We start from the raw sequence: 12,500 nt of genomic DNA, 5'->3' as shown, positions 1-12,500 counted from the left end.
AGTGGAAAGTACATTTCATGGTCCTTTCAATAAAGTGATAGAAATGGTAGATCAGCGCTGAAACAAAAAAGTTTTCCACTCGGTTCATTAGACCATGTTCTCAGAAAATGTCTGATATCTGATCTTTCCCCCACTGCTCTTTGACCTGTGACCTCCACTGCATCGCACTGGTGATGGGTTTCCTCCCCATCACACTATACATCGAATATTGAGATTTGTGCCGCAATTCCGTATTTCCTCCTATACCTTAAAGGCATAATAGGCCCATTGATTATACAAAGTTGCGAATGCCTACAGTAACTGGCGCCTTCGTTGTAATAAGTACATTACCTTATAGTCAAACGCGTATTAGTTTGTCCAATATCACTGCTAATTACTAGAAATGTCTAATTGAAATCCGTAAATCTGGTAATCTGGCGCCAACACTTAAATTGGTTGCCAAGCAAAAATAGCTCGAATTCGGTTAGGCAAACGTCACATGTTGCTACAGGTGTTTAGCAGAGAGATTGTTTAGTCCAGGGATGCTTATATACAACTAATCGAGCTAGTTAGAATGCTATCTATGGGTGTATTCTCGGTATTGAGGCCACAAGTAAATAACCGGGGTGCTAATGAACGGTCCCACATGTCTTCAATTTCAGACACAGTGTATTCGTTTGACCAATATACGTAAATACGCAGTAGTGCCGGTCTGCTTTCCATGTTTAGTCTGTGCCGGTGTTAGTCACGATCTTCCCATAGCTTTGGCCCCCAACACAGCCTACTTCATTATCACGAGCGTCCGTGATTCGTACGTGGATTCACGTGCATTACATCAGAGCTACTGTTTACGTATACAAGTTACCGGTACTGTTACTATCGCTAGCATTGCGTACGGCCCGCCCGCCGAGCGAAAATGCATGCGTGCGCTGGCGTTTTGCACAGTGCGTCGGCGAAATGTCCGGTGGACTATAAATCTGTATCACACCCGTTTCAAAAGTATGCGGTTTCGAAACTGTAAACAGTCATGTTAACTGATTTTCGTGGACTGCGGATTTCAATTAGACATTTCTTAAGTACAGCCAGCAGTGATATTGGACAAAACTAATACGCGTTTGGCTATAAGGTAATGTACTTATTAATTACACAAGGTGCCAGTTACTCTAGCATTCGTTGTGTAAATTGCATAATCGATGGGCCTATTATGCCTTTAAGTAAGAGGAAATATTCCCCCTCCATTGACAGATCTTACCTTTGACCCCCAAATTCGAATACCGAGTCCTGTTTCGCGATTTCCCCCCCCCGATGTCCCGAGATATCAAGACCGTAGTCAACGGTTACAAGCAAAACAAGTGCTGGCAGAGTGACTTGGCTCACTGAGGTCTGTTGCTACGGTTATAAACGTAACATTTCAGTCGTGCGGTAGCGACACCTTCGTTAGGCGCAGATATGCAGATACGCAGTTGCGACAACATCATTTCAGCAAACGTTGTTTTTATTCAGAGAGAGAGCGCCGAGAGAGAGGAAGTAGAGAGAGGCGGCGAGAGAGAGAAAGATGAGAGAGAGGGAGAGAGTCAGTCAGACTCAATTGTTTATAAACAAATAACAACCATGCGGTCGCGCTACTGTATCAGTTACGTCATCGATTGAAATGTACATTTCCGATTTCGCCGGCGCGGCGTCCAAACTTTCGACGAAGATGGCGGGCAGAGTAAGGCAGATGGCACGTATAACGTACAGATTTCTTCAATGTCGGGGAAGATCAACACATTTTGACGACAGTCAACCATCGGGCTCTGAGCGTCCACAAGCCACATGCTCCACCATATCCCGACATTGCCACACTACTGTGTAACGCGACAGAGACCCATGCCAAGGACAGCTACAAAACTAGCAAATTTTCATTGGTAGGTTTGTACTATTCCATTTCTGCAATTACTGATCTCAAGATGTGGTTAAACTGAAGTTAGAAAGTCTATTCTCTGCACTTGACGCGGCAAGTATACATTTGACCTATCCTGCCGGGACATTCTTCTCACTCTGTTCCAATAGATCAGATGGCGTGCATACTGACTAGGTGCAGGGACTGTGCATGGACGAAGTTTGGTCAACGATCAGTAAGCCCAGCTGGTTTTAGAGTGATGCCTTCCAGGGCATAACTCCATTTAAATGTTCATCTGGTAAAGATAAGTCTCACTGTTACACTGTTTATGACACATTCAGATGCTGGGTCACTAAGACGGATTCAAATTGTCAACACGTTCCCCGCGGATCCACGAGTCAGCTTGTGGGAACAATCAAAACGCACCCCCGCCGATACAAGTCATGGATAGATTATTGGTTTTTGTTACTCTGATTTCCAACAGATGGCAAGCACTACCTACCTAGAAATTAAACAGGGACAGTCTATATTACCCCAGTCTTACATGAACTAACGAATACAATGCTTTACCGTTGATTCGAATGTGAAATTAGGAGTTTTGAGACTCAAGGTAAATTCGGGGCTAAAGTCCGTTCAACAAGGTTTGTTTGCTGTTTTCCTAACGGTATATAATATAATAACCGTGTAGTATGTTAAATTTCGAGGTATTTTTGCATGTAGAAACACAAAACAAGGTTCATACCCCCAACACATGTGTAAGCGTTGTCATATTTCTTACCGGAAAAAATAGTATACTGTCGAATGATATCGTAACAAATTCGAAAATCCACCTGTGCGGTGGCATTTGAGACGAAAATGCACTAAATGTCCGTTTTTTGCCCTGTTTTCATATCAATATATTATTATGAAAGGGAACGATTTCCATACTATTTGAACATGTACGGGTGAGATAACATTCATGCAGAGTAAATGTGTGAGTTTGGTTAGCTTTCCTGCAACGGAAATGTGGTAAATCAACAAGTGAATACGCGGTAAAAACGCAAAAATCCCAGCACAGGGCGGTAGGTGCATTGTTAACACCGGCAGCGTTGAACGTGTTAACAGCTAGAAAGATCACAGAACGTGCGGCCAAGTATGCCATCTACTAGATACTTCACTTTAAGGTGGTTACTGTAGGGCAAGCCAAAAAAATACCACTAACTAAATAAATCAATTACAACTGTTGTGCTTAGCTAAGACTGGATTTTAAATATGTTTTGTATAACTGCTTCTCCCCATCATCACCTCTTGGTGGAGCAAAAATATCGGCCTGCGGTTCAATCTTTGAGTAGTCAATATCTTCCTTGATGTCTCCATCAACATCAAGTTCATACAACTTAATCGAGACGACGTCATGATTGTCTGAAAACAAACAGAATTACGCGATCATTAAACACATGAGCATGGGTCTCTCACGTGCGATGAGACGTCAATGTTCCTACGGTCATTGTAGTGAGATTATTTTAACTGTTATTGGTGATGACGATAAAAGTAATACTATACCTAATGTGATCATTGCCACACGTTAAGGGCTGTCATATGCTGCACTGCATACTGTAGAAATATTCAAACCATTAAGCCCCCTATTCATAAAAAAACTGTATACAAATGTTTGCATGTGTAATTCACATGCATGACTTGTGCATACAAATATTTGATCAAAACTTAGAACGAGAAATGATGTACCAGCTAGTTGTCCTGTTCCGGCAGACGCCCCAAAGTAGTAACCTGTGGGAAGTCTAATGCCATGCACCTTGAAGCATTCCTTCCATGCTAGCTTGCCATCTGTGTCGAGCATCACCTAAGCACAGCAATAGATTAGAGTAGACATCACCTCAAACGTTAAAAATATGATAACCGATAAATAGTTTCGCAGCGATCACACCAAAATTCTTTCACCATTCAAGATTGGATAAATAACAGTGTTACTAACATTGATGGTGTTGTCTGTATGTTTCACGCAGTAGCGTAGTAACAGTGTGACTAACCGTGATGGTGTTGTCTGTATATTTCACTCAGTAGCGTAGTAACAGTGTTACTAACATTGATGGTGTTGTCTGTATATTTCATACTCAGTAGCGTAGTAACAGTGTGACTAACATTGATGGTGTTGTCTGCATGATTCACACAGTAACGTATAAGTGGACTAACATTGATGGTGTTGTCTTATATTATACTCAGTAGCGTAATAACAGTGGTCTAACATTGATGTGTTGTCGGTATTTTCATATCAGTAGAGTAGTACATTTGCTAACAATTGAGTGTTGGTGTATATTTCTCAGTAGCGTAGGTACATGTTAGCAACATTGATGGCGTTGTCTGTAGTTCACGCAGTAAACGTAGTAACTGGTGACCAAAAAAAAAAAAAAATGTATATTTCATATCAGTAGCGTAGTTTACAGGTTACACATGATGTGTTCTGTATATTTCATACTCCAGTAGCGTAGTAACGTGTACTAATTGATTGTGTTTTCCTGTATATTTCACTCAGTACGTAGACGTGTACTAAGCATTGACATGTTGATGATGTTGTTGTATATTTACTCAGTAACGTAGTATATATGTGGATCAAAAGTATTTTTGTGCTGGGGGCCGCGCGGCGGGCGGGGCAAAAAAAAAGAAAAAAAAAAAAAAAAAGGACGGGGAAAAAAAAGTTTATGGGGGGGGGGGGGGGGGGGGGGGGGGGGGCGGGGGGGGGGGGGGGGGGGGGGGGGGGGGGGGGGGGGGGGGGGGGGGGGGGGGGGGGGGGGGGGGGGGGGGGGGGGGGGGGGGGGGGGGGGGGGGGGGGGGGGGGGGGGGGGGGGGTTGTTTTTGGGGGCGGGGGGGGGGGGGGGGCGGGGGGGGGGGAGGGGGGGGGGGGGGGGGGGGGTTTTTGGGGGGGCGCGTGACCGGCGGGGGGGGGCGGGGGAGGGGGGGGGGGGGGGGGGGGGGGGTTTTTTTTTTTTTTGTTTTTTTCGGCGCACGCGCGCGGCGCTGTATATTTACACGAGCGTAAATAGTGTACTAACAATTAGAATGTGTGTCTGTATTACCAGTAGTAGCTAGTAATAGTGTGACTAACATTCGATGGTGTTGTCTGTATTTCACGGCATAGCGTAGTTAAGTGTTTACTAACATTGATGTGTTGTCTGATATATTTTCACTCATAGCGTAGTTACGATGCTTTACTAACCATTGATGTGTTGTCTGGTATATTTCATACCAGTACGTAGTAACAGTGTGACTAACATTGATTTTGGTATGGGGCTTGTTGTACTATTTCTTGACTCAGTAGCGTTAGTAACATGTGACTAACATGATGTGTGTCTGCATGATTCACGTAGTAAACATAGTAATAGTGTGACTAACCGTGACGGTGTTGTCTGTATATTTCACTGAGATGGAGGTGTCGTGGACGATGTTTCTGAGCTTCGCCTCACAGCCCGCGATCTCTGTATGCGTGCCGTCGCGGTCGTGGTCGTAATGCAGGCTGCCGTTGTCACCATGGCGGAGACGTACGGATGTTTGTGCTAGACACAGAACATGACAGCATCAGAAATGCGCAGCACTACAACCCAGGTTGTCAACAGTAACACACAGCAACCTTGGCTGCCTGTCACGTTGCTCGGGATTTGCGTTTTTTTTTGCCTGACTTTCATTGAATTTAATTTTTCTTCTGTGATTTGCAAAATGCAGTCTTTCTATTTCGTGTAATGCAAATTCATGCATGCACCTGTATAGTACCATAATGATTAGCTGGTCATTTCGCTGGGTTTATCGTGACATTTTAGTTTTTCAATAGAATTCCCTGATCATTCCTCATCTTTTTGGAGAAAGCTAATTCATTGATATCCCTGATTTCCGAACGAGTGGCCATTGCGGCAAGCGGATTGTGCAACAGACCAATAGCAGTAGCTAAATATGAGTATGAGGCTTCAGCATCACAGATAAGTTATACTTCATAAGAATAGTGGTGCCATCTGTATAGTGTGTCACCACTGATACATTAGAGCTACAGAGAATCAGGAATATAAGTATCAAAACCCTGTCCCAACATATGAGCTGTAAACAGCACACGTGTGGCAGCATGGTATCTACAAATGTATTTCAAAGATGAAGCTATAATGATCATGTTCAATAAGCAATGACCAAGTTAATATGATACAACTAATGGGCATAAATTGAAATGTAAATTAGTAATAATAAAATATAAATACAATAACTACAGTGTTCAGTACATACATTGTGAGGTCCATTTTGATTTGCGTATGTGTCTAAAAATATTGCCAAGCCATTAAAGTAGTCCATGTTGCCAAAAACGGGACCTAGAAATATACAAGTATGACATTAAAGCTACAATATCGCCTTCTAACACCACACTAGAATAACTGACACCTTGTATCAGTTGTAAGTATGTTACCTTAGACCAAAACAAAATATAGGTGTGGTTACCGTTTCCCGACCGACCCTATTTATTCCCAGCGACCCTAAACATTTTATTGACAATTTTCTTTAAAGTAAAAAAAAAATTAAAAATTTGAAATTAAAAAAAAAAATGAATTGGACAGTTCCTGCTTCAAAAGAAACCAATAGCTTACAACTAGCAACACTTTTTGGTGGAAAAGGGAAAAATTATGTAAAATTTACCTACTGTAAAATTTTGATGGGCACTGGGGAATTCCGTCTGTGTTGAGTGTGTCCAAAGTAAATGTATTTTGTAGACATACAAGCTCTTACGTAAAGAAGCTTTTATTTAGCTACACCCTGTATAAAACGTATATAGTTTTTCCAAACGTTAAAAACAATATGACACGGTTAAACCTGAGTGGTGCGACGAGACTGTACTGCTGTTTGCATGACTAGTAATACGACGTGCTTTGCAGCTACAATGACTTAATTATGACAATACATGTGTGTTACAACTTGAGACAATTATTATTATTTACTGTATAATTCAACGTGATATATTACCTAAATCTTCTTAATATTATTTTAAAACAGTATACTGATCCTTTGTAATAACTACCAGTGATACTTTACTGTTTAAATCATAACGTGAAATGCGCGGGGATGTGAGAATTACTCCACAACCTAGCGCACGTGAACAGTGAGCGTGCTGCACGACACGTGCATGTAAATAAACCCTGGCCAACACAATGTAGGGTTCACTACCACTGGCCAAAAGTAAGCTCCACCCACTTCTTATCGATTTTTGCCAACGCTGCTACTGGATTCAGAAACCTGTGCGTCCGAACATCCCACGCACGTTTCTTGAATGCCAACTAAAGTTGATTGCAGTGGGCGAACGCATTGTTTACATGTAGATCACGGTTTATCACGGATTAGTTTTCAAATTTCCTGTGGATACTTAAGTTGTAATATGAATTGGACAGTTCCTGCTTCAAAAGGCACAACGCACATCCTTCGGACATGGTTCGTAAATAAAATGTTTCAATAAAATAAAATGTTTTCCCGACCGACCTACCCTATTTTTTTCCGGCATGAAACGGTAACCACACCTATATTTTGTTTTGGCCTTACCTACAGCATCATAGGAGTTTATCCAATTTCACTGTCGGTTACTAATAAAAGCTCAATATCATTTGCATTCATCAGCAGTAGGTGATAATTAAAATTGCAACCACTGAAGCGGGAGTTACAGAGGTTTCTGCACATTGTGCATTTTGCACATTTGTGATTGGCTCATCACTCAAGTTAGAACACACAGAGCAAGCATTTACTTGCTAAACTCTTACTAATAATGTATTATTGTCAAAGAATGACAAAGAATACGAATTTGGTGGCAAGGCAATATACACTTCTAAATGATACAACATGTCAGTTCAATATTCTAAGCATTTGCTAACAGTGCGCAGAAGATAACCATATCCTGCATTTAAAATGCAGTGCTAACATTATGTTTGCATGGGCTTTAACACATGTATCGCTGTGGACAGACTCTACAATTAAACTGACCTACACTTATTAGGTCAGTCTGAATTTGCATGCTCTTCCAGAGCACTTCCTAACAATTATAAGGACATTAAGTGCTAAAACCAGAGGAACTCATATATATATATATATATATATATCATTTCTCGAATATGTAAATAAACGATCTATTTACAGTAGTACACCTGGAAAAGTATGCAGCCATGTATGCTAAGCTTAGTCCAAAGGCCTATTCCTGTAGCAAGAGGCATGGGTCTCCTTTGTTTGCATAACATTTAGCAGCCGCTTTGCAGGGGTTACACTCACCTAATATCATCCTCTCCTTTGTATACCAGAGTGCCATTCCATCCCCAAACAGATCTCTCCCAGAACCATGTACGTTGAAATGAACCTGCATCTCCCAATTTCTCACAGGGCATGGCTGAAAGATGAAAGAGAAACAAAACGCTTTATCAATTAGGATACAAATGAATTTGAATCAAAATCAATGGAAGGCTGTTACCTTTGATGAAATAGTTCAAAGGCAACAGAGCACAGAAATCAAGCCAAAAATCTATATGTGCAAGTCAACAGCTTGGCTAATTGGCCTTGTTAACCACGGCTAATGCTGTAATCAGTAACAGGAAATGAAAGAGCTAAACTGTGGTACAGGAACCCGATGCACCCTATAGAAATTATGTGCTTTTATATGTTGGAACCTTGTTAAAATGCCTTTGAAATTTGTTTCCCTTTTAAATCGCACACAGGGAAGATTTTTAAAGCAATTTGGAAATTTTTTTCAGAATTTGAAACAATTAGATGTTTAGCCCTCATCTTGCCAGTCACTGAGCAGCTTTTCTTCATGGCTCTCACTTAGAAATATGATAAATAGTAAACTGCACATGATATTACCACGGGTGTAGATACACAGTCCTTAATCTGGAAAAGGAAACATTGATGGCAGAATCACCTTGGCCAATAATCAGACATGACAGTCCTTGCATCTTACCAGTGAATTCCATATTGCACCTTGTTTGCTTTGTCTATCAGGTGTTAGTCGGATAAAGTTGTTTGTCACCATCGTGCTGCCAGTAAAATCCCACATTGAAAGATGCGTGCCAGATGCTACAAAGACAAACATATACTAAATGACTACATGAAGTTGTATTTTCATTTACTATAATATATACACACAAACCGACACGCATGCGCGCACGCACACACACACACACACACACACACACACACACACACACACACACACACACACACACACACACACACACACACCACCCAACAGGACGAAGGTTCATTTCCACTATACTTCAATACGTGGTAAGCAACTACCTTGGAGGATGGTAGGATGAAGTAAGATGGTATGAAGTAGGAAAGCACCAAATTTAAGGCTGGTGCAACTACTAGCCTAGCAGGGTAGCACATACATCATGCACACAACCAACCTAATGACTACTGAGTACTGAGCCATTCGTCGAGTGTGCAGTAAGTATGCGTGAGCGTGAGGTATTTCATAAGTGTGGCCTCAACCTTGGTTAATGAACTACCACAAATGCGTGGGATGTATGATGAGATTAGAGTTCTGTATTACTATAGAGTATAGAGACAAAAGATGTAGTAGGAAATATATTTCCCCTTTTCCACTACAGGTGAGGACGAGGTATTAAATGTGCTCAAATACATAAATACTGGCAAAGCTACTGGGTTAGATAACAATCTAGCAAAACTTATGAAAGATAGATGCAATCTAATTTGCTCAGCTGCTCAATAGATTATAATCAACATCTCAAATCAAGGAATGATTCCTCAGCGAACATAAAATCAGCTAGGGCTATACTATTATACAAAAAGAATATCAAAGCAAAAAACTTGTAAACTGTACCTGTGTCAATCTATAGGATCAAGTCCAAAGTTCTGGAATGACTGGCACATGATAATGTAATCTATGTGTATGTGTGTGTGTGTGTGTATGTGTGTGTGTGTGGGAGCGTGCATGCAGGATGATTGATTACTATACGAATCCTAATAAGATTTTATCTCAACTTCCTCAACAGATTAATGTCGAATGCAAAACTGATTAAATTTGTAATAAATCTGACAAAGGAAATCTCACTGGTATAGTTCTACTGGATCTTTTAAAAAAAACATTTGATACCACTGACCATACCATTTCAGGGGTAGAAATTAACTTTTAAACATGGGAGTCAAACATGTCAAACGGACTCCCTACCCTCAAACGGAGGGAGTCCGCAATCTGTAGTTCAAAATTAAAGATATTTTACAATAACGCATGTGCTTATTTTTAAGATTCATGCGGTTGCACGTCTGCCAAATTTTCTTTGGACATTAGCTGAAAAAATATGGTAATTCCGCAAGGCCGTGCTCTGGAACGAACTAGTTAGTATGGCAGAATTTTCAGGGAGTCACACAGACTCCTGCATATATGTCAAATCAGGTAGTCCGACAGTAAATCAGGGAGTATTTGACTCCGGACTCCCGTTAATTTCGCACCCTGCCATTTTATTAACCAAGCTAAAGGCAATTAGAATATATCGCGAGACTCTGAAATGATTCAATGCTTATTTCTCTAGTAGAAGCCAAGTAACAGAGGTAGGATTTGGCTTCTCTAATAAAGATACTATTACATGTGGAGTACTACAAAGGTCAATTTTCGGTCTATTGTTATACTTGATTCTTCTAAATCACGTAAAAATATACATACTTTTATGTTCTAAACTCTTTCAAAACAAAAATTGTAAACTTGTAATGTTTGTTGTCTCTTGTGCTTGTGCTGCCAAAGACAGTACCGTATGCGGCCGTTGGTGCTTTGTGCCTTGTTGTTGTTTCTGTTGTGGCCATTTTTTAACGTTTGGTGTCATAATATTTTTATAAGATAAAAGGTGATCAAAGGTATTTAAGAAGCTGATATTGCATGGAAATATTTTTGGGATGTTGGTAAGATGTGTAATAACATGAGATGTGTAGAAATATCTTAGAATTTCAATGTTACATGTTCAAGGTTGGCGTACAATAAATTGTCACATTTGTCTATCAAAGCCTACTGGGCCCTAGAATAGCGTCAGATTACACAAATTTATCGGGCACAATTTGTTAGTCTATGTATGATGTAGTTCCACACTATCAACCTATAGACAGCTAGGTCTAATTGTAGATTAGCACTAACCTAAGGTTGGGATTCGGATGATAAATTCATGACAATAACGATAAAGATACATGTACGTGGCCAGACGGCTCTGAAGTAGACTTGAGCTTTATAATAACAATACGACTATTTAATGCACTAAGTAATACTAATACTGTGCGGGTTACAATTTTACGAACTATTTTACTTCAAGAATTGTAAACATCTGGAACAGTCTAGGCTGAAGCAATAGTGAATGCACCAACAATAAACTCGTTCAAAATCAATAGACTTGAGGCAACCATCGGAAGTGGCAATAGAAATATAATATGGAATGACTTAATTGTAGATTCTGTTGGAGAGGACCTAATCGGACCTGTACCGGATACAAATGCTAAGTAATGCTAAGTAGTAAGTGATACAGTAAAAGGGATACCAGATCTTTGGAGGGGATACCAGATTTCAATACCTGGTATCCCGAATGGATACCATAATAAAAATCTAATTTCGACCCCTGATATGTCGACAAAATGACGACTAACGCGCAAGTCGTCATTTTCGTAAGTCGACACAAATATGCTGGTCCCAAAAGTGTTGACTTATGCAAGTTTTACTTAGCTCTAGTAGTATAGCCCGCGTACAGTTGCCGCAGGGCTGTAGCAACTGTACGCGGGCTATAGTACTACTATAAGAGCTAAGTTTTACTTAGATACAATAATGTAACCCAAACACACGGGTAGGGTTACAACGCAAGCCTATTATTTTCTTTGGCGGAGCACCCGAGTGATTCCACTCAGGGCGGTTTTATGGTGCGTATTTCGAGACCACAACTTCCAAACTCGGTTTATTCTAAACACAAACCTTTCTCTGCTATCCTGGGACTTACTATGTATCACAATACTCTGTATTAAACTATTATAACCTGTTACACAATTTCGAAGTGACGAGCGGCGATATTTCAAGTGCCATTTCTGTTGACCTGTGACGTACAGATTCCCAATGCGCATAGCGTTCGGCTAACTTCGTCATGAATGACAGCAGGCATCACGTGATACATTCGATCTTGGAGCCGAAGTATCCAGTGAATCACTCAGGGGCTCCTCCAAAGAAAAGAATAGGCTCGCTTTGCAACCCTACCCCTGTGTTTGTGTTACATTATTGTATCTAAGTTTTACTTCACTAGTTCGTCGCAAGTATCGCAGACTCACATGCGTCTAAACAGAGGAATTGCTCCGACCTCTGATTGGAGGATAAAAATAGAATTCGTGACGTTTCGTTTCACCGGTCATAGCCGCGCGTGTGTATTTGCTAATTAATTAGACTATCGTGCTTTAATAGACTCAAAATTCACAGAGATTAAGGCTAAGAAGACATGTGTCTAGACGATCTGCAGCCGGATATCCGCGCGAAACGCTCAAACGCCGCGTAGCGGCGCACTTTTGCAATTTCGCTGCCCTCTTCCCAACGCCAGTACTCAGGTCCTTTCCTAGGAGTTAGGTGAAAGCCTGCTTTTCGCTGAATTGAGCAGTTCTG

At 40.9% G+C, this 12,500-nt stretch overlaps 1 protein-coding gene across 1 annotated transcript in view; it reads right to left on the bottom strand.

The window, feature by feature from the left end:
• The window catches only part of LOC106814264 (vesicular integral-membrane protein VIP36-like), a 16,200-nt gene that overhangs the window by 1,622 nt on the left and 2,078 nt on the right, over positions 1-12,500 (bottom strand). The window contains 7 exon segments of the mRNA XM_014818561.1: positions 3,146-3,262; positions 3,587-3,701; positions 5,249-5,379; positions 5,382-5,409; positions 6,122-6,204; positions 8,138-8,252; positions 8,820-8,935. Coding sequence (XP_014674047.1) covers positions 3,146-3,262; positions 3,587-3,701; positions 5,249-5,379; positions 5,382-5,409; positions 6,122-6,204; positions 8,138-8,252; positions 8,820-8,935 — 705 coding nt within the window.

The sequence above is a fragment of the Priapulus caudatus genome, unplaced genomic scaffold (genome assembly GCF_000485595.1).
Source record: "Priapulus caudatus unplaced genomic scaffold, Priapulus_caudatus-5.0.1 Scaffold894, whole genome shotgun sequence".
In the NCBI taxonomy this organism is placed as follows: Eukaryota; Metazoa; Priapulida; class Priapulimorpha; order Priapulimorphida; family Priapulidae; genus Priapulus; species Priapulus caudatus.
Note: the sequence above shows the minus strand (reverse complement) of the source record. Positions and strands in the feature narration are given on the sequence as shown.